We start from the raw sequence: 20274 nt of genomic DNA on the forward strand, positions 1-20274 counted from the left end.
GCCTAGCCATCCCTAGTGAAACTGGATATCCAGGTGCACCCAGAACTGCTATGAGGAGAGGAACCATCATGTTAAAAGGAAGCTGGAATTAGCCTATCTTCAGGCACCAATGACAGCAGGACATCTTTTTCCAACAACAGCAAATAACTGGCTACTGTTAGTGTAACCTGAATGAAGGGGATCCATGTATTGTAGGTCGACATCTGACCAGTAACTGTGATTCTCTTTATTTAACTATCCATTCCCATATAAATTAGCTTCATCCGTAAACAGTATGGCAGACGTGAAAGGATCGTTTTCATCCAACTTGTGAGTCACCCATTTCGTAAACTGAACCCAAATGACCTGAAACATTTTTGATGAGATGTAGCATTTACCTTTTGTAGAGATACCACTTCTGTTTGGGCAAAATTCTCATTATTGATGTACGGCCAGCACAGTTTGCTGCAAGATGTGGTGAGTACTGAGCTCAGAACTATTACTGGATGACGCCAGTGCATCAGTTGATGTTACTTCATCTATAACCATTTTTCATTGTTCAGCTTTAAATATTCCAGCAACAGAGCCTATTTCACAGAATTTTGCATGAAATTTCATCACTGCAATTATTGGTTGGTTTGTCTGGGTGGCGCTGGTTGAAATCCTCTGTGATAATCCAAGTGCTCCTCTCTCCTGATATCAGGAGGGTCTCTCCCATCTCAAACCACTTGACTTTAAATGTCACTTGCTTTGTTTCAGAAGAGTAATGTCACACCTATGGACTACCCTGTATGTTACATTTTCAATTTTAATCTAAGGATGTTGGCAGACAATATGGTGCTCAAGATTTTTTCCATCATATCATCTGCCCTTGTTGACTAAAATTTCAGCCATGAAAATTTTTTCACAATAGTGTAATTTGAACTACCATAGTGCAGCTCTATTGATCTGATGAGTGTTGTAAGGTAGACACATGCACTGAATCAGATACGACCAAATTTTGTTACTTTTTTGTACATAGATAAGACAATGCAAGAGAAATTCATACAATACAAATTTTCTTTTGGTCCATTATCATGCCACATGCTATATTCAAAGTAACTGTTAGAAGCCATCTCAATTTGATGACTTGAATGAACTAGTTGAAATAATCTGACGTTTGTTTAACTTTTTCTGTCATGTGTCGGTGACTTAAAACCACACAACATAATCCTAACTCATGTGAAATCATTAAATAAGTTATTTCTCATAAGACAAATCCAATGCTGATAATCCTGACTATAGCAGCATAATATATCCAAAACTAGAAAGTTCTTCTACAAGCCTCTTACATGGTGACCCAGTGGCTTATATATCACCTGTTAAAGAGACCTGTAGATGAAGACTTATTAATGTTCCAATTTCCATGTTTATATTATGTAAATGTTCCCACAATTATAACTCTGAAATATCCCATATATCTACATTATTTATTGTTAAAATTTTTATTGGAAATTCAGCACATGTGATTTAATTGAAAAATTATCAACAGATTAAAATTATTTTTTAGTTTGTTTCTCGATTTTCAAGGCACTTTGAAAAATAAATAAATTTAGGATAAAGAGTGCAATGGTAAATTATCAACTTTATTCCAATCTCTCATTTTCCTTTTCTTTTCATAGTGTGAAGCAAAGCAAGATACACAGTATTAATGAGCAGCACCAACAAAAGTGACCACGAATAGAGTCTTCACTTTTATTGGAGTTAGAAAAGTAGAGTTTGTGGATCATGTTTGCCTTGTATAATCACAACCAACAATACACTATGTGCTCATCTCAAAGTCATTGCTGAGAGGCATTGTGAATTTATACAAAATACTCATTAACAGTTTGGGATCAGGGAAAGCATCTCACCATCTCTATAATGCAATCTGAATGCCACTGACAAAGTTATTTTCCATGTCAAAAAATCAAACCAACTAACCCCTGTGGTCAAATGCCACTACTAAACTATTTATAGTGACTTTTCTCACAGAGGAGATGTACATCCACTTCAATTGAAGGAGTAACTGTCGTTAGTTGACTTGTCATGAAGAAATAAAACATTCAAATGTTGCTATATTTACATAAACTACATATGAAAATTACTTAAAAGACACTAAATAAGTTATGACAATGTAGTGCTGATGAGCGCTGAAGTTTCTACACCATAACAAATATAGGAAAGCATTGTCTATGTATTAACATTTTAATAGCTCAAAATGTAACACGTGGTATATCATGGAAATAGAAATTATCCGGAGAAATACGGGTTAATTTTTCACTTATTTAAAACTCATCTCACTCTGTGTTAAATTGAAGCTTTGGTACACTGTAGAGTTAAACCCTGTGTTTAGTTCAAGTATTGTTAATAGATATGTTGACCAGTGCTTACATTCAGGAAGTGCAACTTCTAATATTGTCAAGACATACACTTAAAACAGAAGACAGTCCTTTTTAGTTTTAGAACATCAGCTCTCTTCTTTCTTCTGGGATGAAAGAGGAATGATTGATTGTGGATAGGAAAAAAAAGACCAGGGGTTGGGAGGGGGGGGGGGGGGGGGAGGGAGAAAGTAGGACACTCAGACTTTAGGATACGAGAAGCTTTTCCCAAAAGTTATGTCAGTCAGATATTTAACATGGCTTTGCATAACCATTCCACATACATTTATAACTGGAGAGTAAGGTCTGGGGTTTTCTGGTTGCAATAAACAGTTCTTAAAGAGTAATCGGGAAATCTGTGAGTGGGAAAAACGCATCAATGTACACTATGGGCTATGACTGATTTTGCCATTCTCAAAGATATCAGTAAAATGAGCTTTCTTACTTACATACAATTAATTAATAATCTTTTGTCTTTCTGTCCAGCCACTCTACGAACTGTTAAATGCTGTAATTTGTCTGGGCAAGTGTTCAAAGAATACCTCGCAGAAAGCACTCGATAAAAATTACATACTCTGGCTCTACAATAAGAAGGTCAAGTAAGTGATACACATATGTGGGCCAGTGCATAGGATTTTTTTTACCTTCAACTCTTACCAAGTACTACCATACATGCTAACCCACATATATAAAAACTCAAGATTTCTTGTCATTCTTCAAGGTACCAATTTAAGATAGTTTCACTAGGTGTGCATGAAGTACACTGCAGTAACTTGCTATCTACCCCATTGGAATACAGCATGCTCATACTTCAAATAAAAGTATGACTTTTGTTCATACAGAAGATTTGAAGAGACAGCAGGGCAGGGAGGAGGGGAAGAAGGAGGGGGAGGGATAGTACATGAAGGAGGGGAGGGAGAAGAGACAAGGCAGGGATGGAAAGCAGAACAAACCATCAGAGGCTTCTGACATCAGTTCTTATTTAAGGTAAGGGTATGGTGAGGACTGGATGGCCAGTGACACGCCATGAGGCAAGTTGTGCCAGCAGAACACTGTTTCTCTGAGTAGCAGTCAACACTACAATTCTGAAAATATGATTATAACTAAACTTTGGTCCAAGAAATCACTCGCAGGAACACCTTTTTGGTAAATCATTTAACTTCATGTTAAAAATTCTATAAAATCCTACAGTATCTAGAATGAATTTAATTTTTTGAACTGGAACTTTCTGTACTCAAGGAAAAAAAGAATTACTGCATATGTGGTGTGTTTTCATTGTTAACTACAAATGATGAAATGCAGCTTTCATGTTCAGCCCTTAAACATTTCATTTCCTCTGATGTTTTTGTGTTTCCTTTCCCAGATGAAGGGATCTACTGGGCTTATATATGTCAGTGTGAAGTTACACGTTTAGTATTCACTTTCTGTATCTTTTTTCCAACTATACTTTTATTGTTCACTCTTCTTCCATGTGTAGCTTATAGCCTAATATGAGATAATTCCACTTTTAAATGGCTCTGAGCACTATGGGACTTAACATCTGAGGTCATCAGTCCCCTAAAACTTAGAGCTACTTAAACCTAACTAACGTAAGGACACCACGCACACCCATGCCCGAGGCAAGATTCAAACCTGCGACCGTAGCAGTCACGCGGTTCCGGACTGAAGCGCCTAGAACTGCTAGGCCACAGCGGCCACCATTTCACTTTCCACAGCTAATCAGTGACACAAAAAGAACAATCCCAGCATCCTCATGGATTAATTTAGAATAAGAAAAAGTTTACAACAAGAAGCCTGGACAAGTGTTTTGCAGTATTTACTCAGCACCCCATTCTCAATCACATTCATCAATTGTGCACTGCAAAATCATTACTTATTATTGAAGTTAATAATGATCATTGTCCCGTAAGCACAAAAAATAACTGAACCATTTTTGGCAAGTAACTTTTACAATGGACTGGAACTGCATCTTACTTATGTAAAATGGTAATTAATCTGGAAATGCTTCACAACTGATAAATATGTATGGGAATTTGACATACATTCTAAACTCCTTCCCCCTTTCTCTGGCCATCTCCTTCTCACCCCTTCATCCACTTCGTCCTCCTCCCCTCTTCTAACTGTGCATCATCTGATCATATCTTCTCCCCTCTTTCAACTCATCTCTACCTAACCTTGAGCCTTCGTTATAGTAATTACAAATAAACAATTTGTCTAATGGTTTACACAACCTCCTATCATAGTTGAAATTGACAGTGAGAAAATAACTGAAACCACATATTTTCACAGCATAGCTCAGTTTGTTAATCACAGCTGGTTTTAACAGAAAACTTGAACATTCCTGTTTTAAAAAATATACAGCCTATGACTGTCCGAATGTTTATTAGTGTGTCATGTAAAAATCTGAAGTAAACTCGTAAAGAACTTTTTGAGATTTTCGGTAGCGACTTGTCTTTATAAAATAGTACAGATTACTTGGTGCTTGATGCTGATATTAATCACTTTTAAATAACACATTTTTAGCAGGTTACACACTGGACATGAAAACACTAGATATCAGTTGGTTGATAATAATTATAGCAAAAAAAAAAAACAAACTTTTCTGCACACTTGAAAAAAAAAAAAAAAGGATACTTTAGTATGTTCACTGAGCAATAAGAAAGTTAAGTGTGATAACTGCCGCTAGAGAATGTAATATGCAGTGGCAGCAGATAAAACTAAAAATTTCTTAGGTACAAACTCTTTCAATAAAATAACTAAGAAATACTCCTTGAAAATTTTAAACACTCAAATAAGTTTCAAATAAAAAGATGTAGCCATACCATTCATTCATATGTACCAAAATTAATATGACAATATAGTATGCCCACTCTTTAAAACATAGCTTTATTCAGTCTGAGCAAGGAAGAATTTTATTTAACAAAATACTCAAATGCATTCTGATTAAAGTCAATTGTCACACATCACTCAATTCGCCTCTTCTTCACCAATGAACCAAGCTGAAACAGAACAAACATTATGTGTAAATGACAAAATTTTGCTTTAGATAGGAAACAAAACACACACAATACCCCCCCCCCCTCTCTCTCTCTCTCTCTCTCTCTAAAAGTTATTAAAGATGTTCTTACATTAAAAATGCTTAAAACACAAATACAACAGAGTTAATATACCAAAATTTCTAACAGAGAGTAAATATAATATGTTTTGACAGTTTTCTCCTGGTAAAAATGTTGAATGATTCTTTGTTATTCTAGACAAATACTATACTGAAAAGGGAAAATGATGCTGTAGTATCACAAGCAATATACAAAAAATTAATAGTGAATAGAAGCTCAACAATGAGAAAATTATTAATTATTTGAAAACTGTACATGACTGACATTAATCCTAGTTTACCCACAAGTGTTTTCATGTCTATAATTCCAAGACACATCCCAAAATAAATACAGCTGTGTTTTTGTGTCACCATATGATGTATTTTTATTTAAAGACATGTTGTGGTGACATCTGAATGAATTACTATTAGAGAACAACCAACACATGTAGTGATTACATCACCAACCATGCTCGTGAATCTGAATAAAAAACCTATGTTATTACAACGTAAGTGATTAAAGCATATAAACAAACAATTTCGAGATATGTTATCATTAAGCGAAACAAGATACAAAGAAGCAACAGCTTCCCATATGCTGTGCGGGCTAATACAGAGCAACATAACTTGATACAGTTTTATGCCATTTAGGCAGCACTTAAAAATTGCAAAGAGATTATTATGAAGATACTACAAAAATTAAGCAACTTAAATTTCAAGTATGGTTCAACATGACAATGAAGTGTTTATCCAGAAATTATCTACAGAGTAGCAACAAGAATTAGTTCCTCAGTGGCAAATCTACATGCTCTTGACAAGGGGTATCCATCAACAACAAATATTGATTCCATAAAAATGAGATTCCTTTCTGTGTAATTTACTACAGCAGAACTTTTCACTATAAAGGTATGCTGAAAAGTAATGTCTCCCAATTTTTTAGTCTGTTCTCAACCCTGTTTGAGGTATCACATGTCATGTGTATTACTTGGTCGACTGAAAGCACAAATTCAAATAGTTCATCTACACTTGGACGGCCTTCTTCTTCACCATGACAGTTCCAGACTACACAGGACGACTGTGACATCTGCAAAAACGTGACGCATTAGGATGTCATTGATAATCCACTATACAGTCTTGATTTGGTCCCATCCAATTTTCATCTGTTTCCAAAACTGAAAGAACATTTTTGAGGACTTCAATAGTGATGAAGTGGCAGAAATAGAGGTGAGCTGGTGGATCCATCAACAAAGCCAAACATTCTACAGTGACAGCATCAACAACCTGGTCTCTTGTGGGAAGAAATGTATTTGTTGTCAGAGTAGCTGTCTTGAGAAATAAATGTGCCGAAATGAAGAATAAGGATGTAGATTGTTAACATCATTTGTTTTATTTAAACAGCTTTAAACATTTTCACATAAAAAATTCGGAGGCATAACTTTGTAGCATACCCTCATATGTAATAATCTGGTCAGGTAGATTATATTAATGGTCTATGGAATGTAAAAAATGACAATATGTCTGAAACATCAATTTAAATGAAATTACAGTGCTCATCATGAAATTAGGTATGTCGAGGTCACATTGCCTGCTTAATAGAGTAAGATGGACTGGATTTGCATTTGGGAGTATGACAATTCAAATACTTGTCTGGCTGGCCAAATTTAAGTGTACCATGATTTTCTTAAACTGCTCGAGGCAAATACCGCAGCGGTTGCTTTGCAATGGCACAGTCCATTTCCCTCCCCATCCATGAAACGATCTGATCTTGTGCTTCGTTTCTAATGACCTCAAAGCCAACAGAAAGCTAAAACTTACCTTCCCTCTTTCAGACCACCACCACCACCACCACCACCACCACCGTCATCATCATCATCTAAAATGTAGACTTTCATGGCCGGAAATATCATGTCCATTATACTTATCCGGGCTGTTATGCCGCGGTCGGTTGATGAATTTTGTCTCAATACCTTAAGCCTGCCAAGGACGCTCGCAAACCTTTGGAAAAAGCTGGAGTGTATAGGATCCCATGCAGCTGTGGTGATGTTTATGTGGGTACAACTAAAAGAACGGTTTCTAAACGTTTGGAAGAGCACAAGGGAAACTGTAGAAGAGGAGAAACAGAACGATCAGCTGTTGCGGAGCAAGCTTTCCAGCCAGGGAACCACAATATTCGTTTCGAGGAGACACAAGTACTAGCAGCCACAAGCGGATACTACGAAAGGCTCTACAGGGAGGCAATCAAAATCGCTAAACACCCAAATAATTTCAACCGAAAGGAGGAGGGCGTGAAATTAAACAGTATATGGATGCCGGTGTTACAGAAGATGTGTACCACCCGTCCACTACTGGGTGATGGCAACGGTGATCGACGGCAACGGACAGCGGCCAATTGCACTGACGTTTTCAAAACACGTGACGTCACACCGCGGCGCGGGAGCTCGCGGAGACGGAATTTAGCAGCAGTCAGTAGCGAGCCAGTGGGTGTGTTGGACCTTCTATCGACCTACGGACCCCCTTGAAGATGTCTCCCGCAGTCGGAGACGAAACGTTGGGAATTGAGACAAAATTCATCAACCGACCACGGCATAACAGCCCGGATAAGTATAATGGACATCATCATCATCATCATCATCATCATCATCCCCCCCCCTTTCCCTTTCCCTTCATTTTCATCTCTTGCATTTTTCCAGGAATCCTCATCCATTCCCTGCACATGCCAAAACTATTTTATACTTTTCCTTCATCTTATCTTACAGAACTCACATACGCAATCTCCCTTATACTTTCATTTTTCATCTTTTTCTTTTTGTTACGTCCACCTGACTTCTAAAAACCTCATTTCAATTACTTGCACCTTACTTACACCCCCCCCCCCCCCCCCCCCCGTCTTAATAATTCCGATTTCTGAAATCTACAAAACAATTAGTATATAATACATTTTGTATATCACCTTTTCTTTTTTTTGGGGGGGGGGGGGGGGTCGGTGGCTGTCTTGTTCTGTATCAGTCCTCTCACACTCCCATCAGCTTCCTTTACACATTCACATATCACTTTGTTATTTCTTTCACGTCCCTGGTTTTATGCTCCCCAGCTATTTTAAACCTCCAACTGGTTTTAACTGCTCCCCATACAATGTCATTTTTACTACATATAGGTCTATCCTTTTTTCTCGCTGTAGCAACTCACTCACACTTCTTTGGATTAAATTTTAGGCCATACACTTGAACAACCTTTTCCAAAAACCTAGTCACCCCTGTGCTTCGTCCTCATTGTTCCTCCCCTTCATCAAATCATCAACAAATGACACTGCTGTCATCCTGTCTTTTCTCTCTCCTGCCATCTGTACCATTGTTACATAAAACAACACACTGAAAATCAACGAAGGTATTGGACTTTCTTGTTTCAAACTGCTTCTCTGCTTTGCCACCTTTTTCTCCATCTTCCCACTCACACACAACTTAAACCTCCCTGGCATACTTCTTTCGGGTTTTAGTCATCCTGTACATCCCTTTCCTTCTTAGTGCCTCCAAATATCACTTCTGAATACCATGTAGTTTACTTTCTCTAAATACAGGAAGATCAGCAGCAGATCTCTCAAATGGTGTTTCTGCAGCTGTCTCACAGCAAATGGGAGATCTACTTTGGACGTTCCTGGCCAGAAGCTATACTTTTCTTATTTCAGCTGCTTTTCCATGTCTCTCAGAATTCACCTCTTCAGAAACTTCTCAAAAATTTTTGCACAGTGACATAAAAGGTAACATCGCTACACTTTTTGAAATCATTTTAGTTTCTATTCTTAAAGACTGTCTTCTGGAGTAATCATTTCCTTTCATAGAGCCTTCACAACTTGATACAACATTGCATCCCCAAATCATCAGCTGCTCTGATTATCTGCACATTCAGTTAATTTAAACCTGCTACCTTTCCTCTTTTCATGTTTTTCTATGCAATTTAAATCTTTTTTTCAGTTCACTCTGTATATATCTATCTTTGTCTGTTGTTCCACATGGATTTAGCAGATTATCAAAATATTTCCTCCACAGCTCGTTAAGATCATCCTCTGTCTTTATCTCATTCCCATCTTTACCAATCAATTTTACAGTTTCTGCTACTATGATCATTCCATACAGTGTTTTCTTCTTTCCTTTACTAATTCAATCATCATAGTCTATTTTTTCCATCCCCTTTCTCCCTTTCCTCTGTGACCAGTTTTTATGCCTCCCTATTTCTGAATTCTTACCCTTCTTCAAAATTGCACCATGGTATCTCTTTGTATCTCCTATTACTGTTACTTATGCACCCTTCCTCTGTAGTTTCTACCAGTGTTTTCTTAAAGTTCCTCCATTCTTCTTCCACATCCCCCCTAGAGGGATTTTGTTTCTCATTTTTCTATGATAATATCCTTCAGCTCTGCTTCTTTAACTTCTCTACCTTTATGTGTCTTTCTTGGCCATCTGTTCACTCTGGCTCCTTTATTTTTCTCATGTTCATTACTAACAGCCAATATTCACTAAACCTGCAATGGTTTTATAGTGATATCTGCTATGTTACTCAACATCCGTCACCTGCAAACATATAGTCAGTTACTAGCTTTTTAGCTTCATCATTACAATGCCACATAGCCTCTCTTATCAAATGAGTTTCCAACCGTCAACCAATTTGGTCTTAACCATTCTCCAATTTCTTCCTCTTTCAATCAATCTCTCCAAACTATGAGCATATTCACTTTGTTCTTGGTGTCCTCCGCACTGGCTATTGTGTACAGTCTACACCTATTTCTCAGTTCACACCTTCCTTCACCTCTCAAACTTGTTTCTGGTATCTCTAACACATCCAGTTTCTGTCTTTCCATCATTTCAACAAGGTCTTCAACTTTCCCTTTTAAAGTTTTTACATTTAATGTTCCAAATCATAAACTACGTCTATTGCTATGTGGTCAACCTTTAGATGCATTTTAGATTCTGAGGCTTGTAACATTTTTGAAAGCTCCTTATATATCCTCTGCTGGCTTGCTAGGCCTATTGCAGTTTCATTCTGATTTTCCTGCCCTTTTCAGGTTTTCTGTATGACCTTTACAGTTGATCATGGGCCACAGGTCCCCACTGTACTTCACCACAACATGGAGTCTCCTACTTCGTGCTGTTGCTCATCTCCCCCAATTTAGATAAGGGGTTGGATTTTGGGACTCTTCAACTGCATACGTAGAAAACTGACCAACTGGTACCAGACAAGGCAACATTGCAAGGTGAGGAAAGAAGCAAGAAGAAGTAGAAAATTGAGATACATGATCTTGAGCTGCCTAGTTTCACAAGCGCAACAATATTGAGTGGCACATGACCTGATATGACACTGCACCCAATAAAATTGATGATGTATTCATAACAAAATGCTTTCAGCTGTTGCTATTAAAATAATTTTCAAACATCAGTATATCATACTATGTTAATAGTGGTGATGAAGACGAATGTCCACTTCATCCATCTCACATAATGGCTTTTTCTTGAGGTATGAATGGGATTTAGGTGCCCAACCTTTTGCCAGTTTATTGTCCCTTGACCTAACTACCCCCCCCCCCCCCCCCCCCCCACCCCTTGCCAGTTATACATTTTCCTTTCTCTGTAAATGCATGGCAAAAGTAAAATAGCATTTCTCCAATTTTATTATTTTCACATTGATATCCATGCTTTATAGATGCACAAAATGCTAGGAAATTGTTCCTCTCAATGTGAATCTACCAGTAATCATGAATTTACTGTTGAATAAGCCCAAATTCCCGCAGCTGATTTACCTTCAACGATGAACTAAATTTAGCAGCAATGCTGTTTTCAACAATAACATTATCATGCCTGTGATTAAGAGCATCCTTATGCCTCCATTGTGAAATTTATTATATACAGAGTGATTATAATTAAAGTTAAACTTTCAAAACGCTGTAGAAATAACACCACTGGTCAGAATGATGTCAAATTGTGCAACAGAATATTATCGGAGAAGGGGGAAAATGTATAGCAGAAGAAGAAAAACAACAGTGTGAAAATCGATCAATGGATGGCGCTGTATGTGTCAGAATACATAAATGAAAACACCTGTCATGTGCACACCCCATTGCAGTTGGTACAAACATACCAGGTACACAGTTTTTACACCTTTTGAATCTGCAACCTTTGCCATGACTGTCTCAATGCAGGATCACGCTATGCTTGTAAAGCTGTATTACAAGAATGATGACTGCACACACGTGGCTCTGCAGAAGTTCTGGACACTGAAGGGTTTGAAAAAAAGGCATTGGTCCAATGACTGCTGTGGGTCTGGAGAAAATGATTCGGAAATTCGAAAAGGCTGGGTCTTTTGGTAGGCAATTGGTAGAGGGAGGGAACAAATTGATTTGACGTCAGTGGAAACAGAGACCACAGCAATGCAGGACGAGACGTGTGGTGGTGTGCAAACGTGCAGTGCATGGAGAATTGTCTGAACATTAGACATACCCGTGAGCACAGTGAGTAAAATCCTACGAAACATCCTTCCTTGCTATCCATTCAAAATTACCCATGTGCACGAGTTGCTTCCTGTTGACCTGCCAGCAAGAGAGACATCTGCTTTAGAGTTTTTTGCTCACAAGGAAGTGGACAATGACTGGCCGTTGAAGATTCTGTAGACAGACGAAGCCCACTTCTGTCTGAGAGGGTATGTAAATACACAGAATTGTCGAATATGGACAACGGAAAATCCACACACAAATCAACCAGTACCACATCATCCTGGAAAAGTCACTGGGTGGTGCGGGCATGGTCATATTTTTTCAAAGAGACACGTGCTTCAGGTCTTGTTTCCTGTACCATCACTGGTATGTACTGTGAGTATCTTTTGTGCAATCATGTCATTCTAGCTGTCTAACAGTGTAGATGTGTGGATGGGATCATTTTTATTCAAGATGGCGCACCTCCGCACATTGCAAATCCTGTTAAGCAGCTGCTGAAATGCCATTTCGGAAATGCTAGATTTATCAGCTGCCATTTCCCTACAGTCTGGCCCGTCCCAATCACCTGATCTTAATCCGTGTCACTTCTGGCTACCTGAAAGATGTTGTGTTCAGTGTTCTGATTGTAAACTTAGCTGCATTAAAGGCACACATTGCGCAACGTATTCTGAACGTGACCCCGGAAATACTTCAATTAGTTTTGGAACATTCTGTTTCTCGATTTCAACTTATTGCAGAAAATGGTTGACAGCATATTGAACATGTTTTGTGCCAGTCTCGTGGAAATTAATAATCTGATTTGATTCTGATTGTTGATTTTTTTTTTGTGGTTTTTGGCCTCAGGACAATTAAAAACCGATGTGAGTTATGCTTTTTATGTGGTTTCTGGCCTCGGGACAATTGAAAGCCGATTTTTACCATCTGGTATGACCTTGTCGTGGTGGATGGGCTTACGTAACTAACAGTATCACATCTGTACACTCATGCACACTGAGTAGTACAGTTTTCTTAACATCAAACATGCCTCTACCTTCGTAACTCTTGCACAGACGGTCAGTCAATGTGATTTAAGCAACATGCAGTCATTAAATTCTTGACAGCAAAAAGTGTCACCCCAAAGGAGATTCATCAGAGAATGAACGCAGTTTATGGTGACTGCGTTGATGTGAGTACTGTGTGTCATTGGGCGAGTAAGTTTAAAGATGTCGAGGCAGGAACATCTGACCTGCATTACAAATCAAAGAGTTGGACATCCTGTGACAGCAACCACCGAGTTTCACACGCAAAATGTTGACAGATTGATTCAGAATGATCGTCGTATCACTCAAGAGAGAAATTGACATTTCACAAGAATGTGTGGGTCACATTATTGCTTTTCTTGGCTATTGAAAGATCTGTGCATGATAGGTACCCTGGATGCCGACTCCTGAAATGAAAGTGCACAGGCTTGAAATTTGTCAGGAACTCCTCTTATATTAGCATAATGAAGGTGACTCTTTTCTCCATTCAATTGTGACAGGAGATGAAACGTGGGTATATCATTACGACCTGGAGACGAAATATCAGACACAAAGACTCGCCCTAGGAAAAGAAATTCAAGATGCAGCCATCAGCTGGAAAAATCATGGCCTCAGTATTCTGGGATTCAGATGGTGTTATCTATGTTGATTTCCTTGATTGTGGAACAACAATAAATTCAGAGTGTTACATCACAATGCTGTGAACTCTGAAACGACAGCTAAGAAAGGTCTGAAATGAAAAGGGAAATGTTTCCTTGCAGCATGACAATGCCAAACCACACACTTCACATCATTATGCTGCTGCTGATGACATTGAGAGAACTGTGAGACTGTGGTTGCGGAAACAGAGTGTCGACTTCTTCTGTGACGGCTTTAGAAAACTTGTTAATCGTTGGCAGAAATGTATCCAATTGGCTGGCGATTATGTGGAAAAAATAATATTGGTAATTAAAGGTCACATTCTAAGGATTAATTCTGTGTTTGATTTATTCCCAATTAACGAACGTGGAGGTGTTACTTTTCATACAACCATCGTATGATTCATTTGTCATTTGCAGTCGACCACTATTAAATTATGATGCTTATGGTGCCATCTATTGCTACATTTTGTAACTATTTATTTTTCTTCTGACATACATTTTCCCCCTTTTCCGATAATATTCAGTTGCAATTTGACATTATTCTGACCAGTGGTGGTATTTCTATAGTGGTTTGAAAGTTTAACTTTAATTATAATCACCCCGTACTATGGGTAGGATTCATTGACAACAATATGTTTGCACCTCACCTTCTACTCTACACTACCTAGCAAATAAAGCTTACTTTCTGCCCTTGCTGGAAGTACAACAAAAGATTCTGAGTGATGTTCTTTTATACATTACGCAAACTGTGCATGGTATATGAGACTCAGTTGTACTATCTGAGTTCAGCTTAATTACAGAACCAAGATAAAACTGATGGCCAAAGGGTGTCTCATAGTTTAGAGCCCTTTGTTCATGGATATTACTTCATCCAATATTTCTTGCGTGGAATCAATAGTAGAACATAATTTACGATATCTCAAGTGAGACTGATTATTAAAAATTGAGGCACAGTAGAAGGGATCTGATACAAGCTGGATTTCTGTATGTAACTGTACCAGAACACAATTTATAGAAACAGTGTTCACACAACTGCCTGCTACATAGCACTGGTCTTTTAAATGGTATCAAATGCTATGACATTGGACACACACACACACACACACACACACACACACACACACACACACTTTCCATTCACAGAAAAGGCAAAACCATTTTTGGTTGGAGGTGAAATTCACAATGTATCTATTTCTGACTAGCCAACAATGTGTGGCCTAAAAACTTCATGTGATTTTGTTTCACATGGAGATGACACACTGTATAGTTCCAGACATGAGTACATTACTTTTCTGCAATAATATCTACTCTACTAATAAAATGCACACAAAAAGAAAGGTTTAAATTTAATAATCTTTCAGCATGAAAGTCGTTGCAGGCAAAGCACTGGCTCTATGGCACATTGAAATGTAATTGCCTTAGTCAGGTTAGAATGTATTACACTGTCTAAATGTTTAATGAGGAACCCGATTCACCGATATATTTCACTCTTATAATCTTTAATGTCATATTTTTGGTGATAAAATGTGATTTTGAACAGACAATTAACACTTTTGGTTAATAATTTGAGTATTTTGTTTTGCTCTAACTTAAATATCAGTTATTATGTATCTTAGAATCTATAACAATTATATGCAGATGACAGGTACTTCATAGTTTTGCCATGTGAAGGCTCTACTTGTCATGTGAAAGTATATTAACTGATGTAAAATGAAGTCAGGTTGATTGATATAGTGAAGAAGTACGAAATATTTGATAGTGCTTGTGTGAACTGCATTAGTGTATGTGTGTGTGTGTGTGTGTGTGTGTGTGTGTGTGTGTGTGTGTGTGTGTCATCCGATTCCAATACGCCTATCAGAGACTCGGCATCTCTGCTATATGGTTAATAGTAATTATCCTTTCCATAATATTGTCATTATTCTATCTTGGACTTTCCATTGTTTGAAAGCACTTAACAATTTTTTAATTTAGTAACAGAAAAACCATATGTGAATCATATGAAAATGAATGCATATTTGTATCACAAAAACTTCTTTTGTGAAAAAATTAAATATCAATGAATTTAATGTTACATATAATCTGTTGAAAAATTGGTTATGTATAATATGTTTAATTATAACACAAAAATTTAACAAAGCATGCTATGATAGCCTATGCTATGTATTGATTGCCATGGTGATTGGCACTGCATGATTCAATCTCAGTTCAGTCTGTTGTTAATTCTCTATTTACATGCAGATGTGGTTTTGGTTCATCATTGGCACACTTTCAGATTCAAATCAATGTATGTTTGGTACAATATATATTTTTTAAAATTTCAGTGCTCTGAGGAATTATTATTATTATTATTATTATTATTATTATTTACTTTTTTGTAATAAATATGAGAACTGAAATGAAGAATAAAAGTTTTTATTTGTGTCTTTACTCATGCACCAAGATACCAGGACCCTAAATCATCTCCTAGATGATGTAGGTACATTTATTTTTTAATTTTTTATAACATGGCTCTCCATAAATGTTATAAATTAGTAGTGGTTATTGCTACATAGTGGCCAGGCTTAATATTAAAATGTTGTTAGGTCAGAGTAGTGTCATTATGTTATAGCATGCATCAGGAAGGGAGTTAACTGTGGCCTTCATCCAAAGTGATTCACGGAAATTGCAGGGGTAAATCAGAGAGGTCAGAGGGAGATCTGAATGAAGCTCCTCCTCTGTACGAGTCCAGCATCTTAACAGTGTGTCACCTTATTATTGGTTCCTTTAGTGCGTTAGCTTCTTGGGTAAGAATGAAATAGGAAAAAAAAAAGGCAAAACCAGTTTTGTTCAAATAATTCTTGCACAACAATTTTGTTTTCTATGTCTGTAATTATTACAAAACACTGGAAAAGCATCACTAGCTTTACAGTCAACATGCAAAAAGTACACAACAGTGTACTTTACTTCATTAGAACTAACCAATGAGACTCTGGCATCTTCTACAATACAATATGCTGTTTCTGCATTCATCCTTTCTACTGTCATTAGAGAAAATATTTTTTAAAAATAAAACACACACGTACATCACGACCCCTCCCCCCTCCTACACACACACACACACACACACACACACACACACACACTCTCTCTCTCTCTCTCTCTCTCTCTCTCTCTCTCTCTCTCTCTCTCTCCCTCTCTACAAAATCGGGCATTATTTTTGGCATTTGTAATAATCAAGTTTTGCTGTAAATGGAGAATGTTCTCAAACATGTTTGCAATTTACAAAGAAAAGACTTGGTCTGTTTCCAAGATATATCTTTCACTTGAATTAAATCAATGCAATTGCTGACAAACTGATATATGTATGTGTAGATGGACAGTAAAATTAAAATCTTTCAAAATGTGCAACCAGCTTTTAACCATAACACTATTTTGCTAGACAATAAATTTTGAGTAAAATATTGACATTTAATAGAGAAAGATCATTTAGAAATATTAAATATTTGAAATACTTCTGCAATTTCATTTAACAAAGACCTCAAATGAAATAATAGCACTTTCTGATACTTACCAGATCTGAAATTGCTGGCAAATGAAGTGAGCAATCTGCTGCTTTTGATGGATCAGCTGGGTCTTGTGTACTGTTTCCAGCAGCTGCTGAACCGGAAGATGGATTTTCACCTGGCTTTCCAGGCTTAAGATTCCGGTGTTGTGGGAATGTTGGCATCAGTTTTGGGTCACATGCTACAACAAACAAGAAAAAAATATAAAATCACTTTCAGTTGGATAATATGTGCAAATCAGGAAAGAAGGACTAGTGCTCTTATCTTGCATAAAAGTAAACAGTTCTTAGTAAGTGTATATGATGAAATCTGGAGACATTTTCTGAATCTCATGTTTATTATCCAATTATGGTAACTAATCACACACTAGGGAGTAGTGAAAGTGGAAAGTGAGAATGGTAGGCCAGTTCTCCAATCCCTCAACTTTCCTCCATTTCTAAGCCCTAATGAGAAGCCTTTCGCCTAGTCAAATTTGGTCTTTGAGCTTACACTGTTGCCACAATCTCATTTCTACTGTGAGGACCACCCAGATAAAGTAAGAAGCAACAATTACTAAACGGACATCTGTCGTTAACATGGTTTGTGTGCCAATACAGCACTTCATTCATACTGCTCCTGACACGACTTTGCAATTTTGTTGCTAACCACTAGCCCGAATTTGCTCATGTGGGCACTGCATGAATGCGAGTGAGAGAGAGAGAGAGAGAGAGAGAGAGAGAGAGAGAGAGAGAGAGAGAGAGAGAGAGCAGGAATTGTTTGCCATTTTTGTTTTACAGTTAAGGTGCCCGAGTTTCACGGCACCCACAGACAAACAAAGGTGGCATATAAAATATATACAAATTTATTTGCAACCTTAAAGACAATGCCAGAAGAGATGATATCTTATTGGCACCATAGACTGCAACAAAAAAGGTGTGTGTGGTCTTTCACTGGGAGCAGTACAGAGAATATTTACAGAAGCATGGGCAATGCAAACCTGTGATCCAGAAATCAAGTTTCAACCTCTGAGAAAAGATATTGGTGGAAGAAAAACTGCCAATGATTTGGATGATTTCCAGAAAGACATTGTTCATCATAACGTAATCGAATATTACAACAGCAGCAAGTATCCTGCAAGGAAAATGCTAGCAGACACTTTCAAAGAAGGGCCGTTGTTCGAATGGAAGAATTCTGAAATCTTTGTGATTTAGGTACAGAACATGGATCAATGGAAGACAAAATTATAATGGAGAGATCTAACACTGCAACAGCTATAGCTACTTTTATGACAGAAATGCACCACACATCAGGAAAGAAAATCAAAGCCCAATTATTTATCCTCAATGAGAGCTGGTTCAATCAAATTCATGCCAGAAACCATGTACGTCAAGATTTGAAAGGCAGAGATGCACTGAAAGTATTGAGTGGCAAAGGAAACAGACTCTGTCATGTAGGATCATCTGAATATGGCATTATCTAAAGTGTGAAGATAATATTACATCCTTCAAATCCACTGATTATCATGAAGAAATGAACAGTGATGCATTTAAATGCAAGTTTTTAGATTTATCATGTGGTTCAGAAGAGGATTGTGCAACTGTCACTGAGAAGGGCAATTATTAATCAAGAACAAAGAAGGAATAAACTGCATACTGGCTATAAGATAAAGGTATTTCAATTTCAGCCCACTATAGAAACAAGGAGATGTTAGAAGAACTCTGGATCCACAAGCACTTTTATAATCAATATGAACTTCACAGCTCTGTACCATTTCCAATGCAGCCTGAAAGAAAATGTGTGGGACCTGGTGAAAGCAAAGCCACATCCAAAAACTGTAAGTTCAGAATGAAAGAAGTGCACAGTTTACTTGAGAAAGCAATTCATGATGTCATGGTGGAAGGGTGGATTAAAAGTGTACACCACACTAAAAATCTGCATGAAAATGATTTTCTGAAGGAAGGTTCACAAGAAAAATGTAGTGAAAGCATTGTCAGTGCTTCAAATGACTCCTCGGATAGCAAGTCTTCAGAAGAGGATATTTAGAACTGCAATAACTTGTATTAAATGTTGTTTTTCTTGTTCCTTACCCTCCCCAAAGCTGAGGACACTCTTCCCTCTCTCTCTTCTCTTTGCTCTTCTCGTCCCTTTCCTTGGCAGAGCAGCTAATATGTGTATACCACCTGTCCTGGCATGTTTGTAGGTATTACTTGTTGGGTACACAAGACAAGCGTTTTCTGTTTTGCACCAGCGTCACAACTAGCATTCAAAGCTAAGAATGCTTTAAATGTTCACATAACCATATAGCTTTAAAACTTAACAGATGAGTAGTAATAACATATTTGGCTATAACACATCTTCTCGAGCACATGAGAATACATTACTATGAAGAGGCTGCTGTTTAGAAGTATTTTCTGAACATTTGCTTGGCATATGGTTTCAAAGCCATGATAAATTGTTTAAAATAAGCAACTGTCTGCTTCTGATTATAAAACCTTTATTGCTATGTCCTATCTGCCATGTCAGATATCACATCATTTTCAAGTGAGTACACTGAGCATACATGTGGCAGAAAACATTGTCTGATGGCACAGTTTGCTGGGTTCAGCTTCAGATGAGTGGGCCACAGGCTTCTGTCTTGTGGTGACTGAAGAATATGGTAAGAATAAGAGTGTAGGAAGTGCACAGGAAAGGTGGATGGGGTGCCCTCTACACTTGCACCTTCAGCCATCATGTTTGCTGCTTCCTGGTAAAGTAAGTGTATCTTGTATTTCATTATTCCTCAATATCTCAAGTTACCAAAACTTCCTCTCTTTCAAATTTTTTACACTCATGACTGACATACAAATTAATGAAAAGCAGTTTGGAAAAAACAGTGCTAAGTGACTGTCTTATTCAGCTACAAGACACTGTAGGTCACAACTGGTAGTACAATAAAGAGATTCACTTAGCAAACATCTCTCTCTCTCTCTCTCTCTCTCTCTCTCTCTCTCTCTCTCTCTCCCCCTCCCTCCCAACAAAACTTCATAAAATAACTTACAGCTGTGGAGCATCACCTATAAATTTTTTTCTGTAACATGTAACTTTTTGCACCTATCACCTTTACTTTAAAAGTATCAGTTTCAGTTTGTTAACACATTTCTCCT

At 37.5% G+C, this 20274-nt stretch overlaps 1 protein-coding gene across 2 annotated transcripts in view; it reads right to left on the bottom strand.

Annotated features, from left to right (window-relative positions):
- Positions 1-5170: 5170 nt before the first annotated feature.
- LOC126299411 (cyclin-dependent kinase 10) overlaps positions 5171-20274 on the bottom strand; it is a 124770-nt gene continuing 109666 nt past the window's right edge. For both annotated transcript variants that reach the window (XM_049991305.1, XM_049991306.1), the window contains exons 8-9: positions 17161-17333; positions 5171-5377 (exon numbers count right to left, since the gene is read on the bottom strand). In XM_049991305.1, coding sequence (XP_049847262.1) covers positions 5342-5377; positions 17161-17333 — 209 coding nt within the window. In that variant the 3' untranslated portion in view covers positions 5171-5341. The remainder of the gene's footprint in view (positions 5378-17160; positions 17334-20274) is intronic.

Source organism: Schistocerca gregaria, chromosome X, assembly GCF_023897955.1.
Source record: "Schistocerca gregaria isolate iqSchGreg1 chromosome X, iqSchGreg1.2, whole genome shotgun sequence".
NCBI classification, from domain to species: Eukaryota; Metazoa; Arthropoda; class Insecta; order Orthoptera; family Acrididae; genus Schistocerca; species Schistocerca gregaria.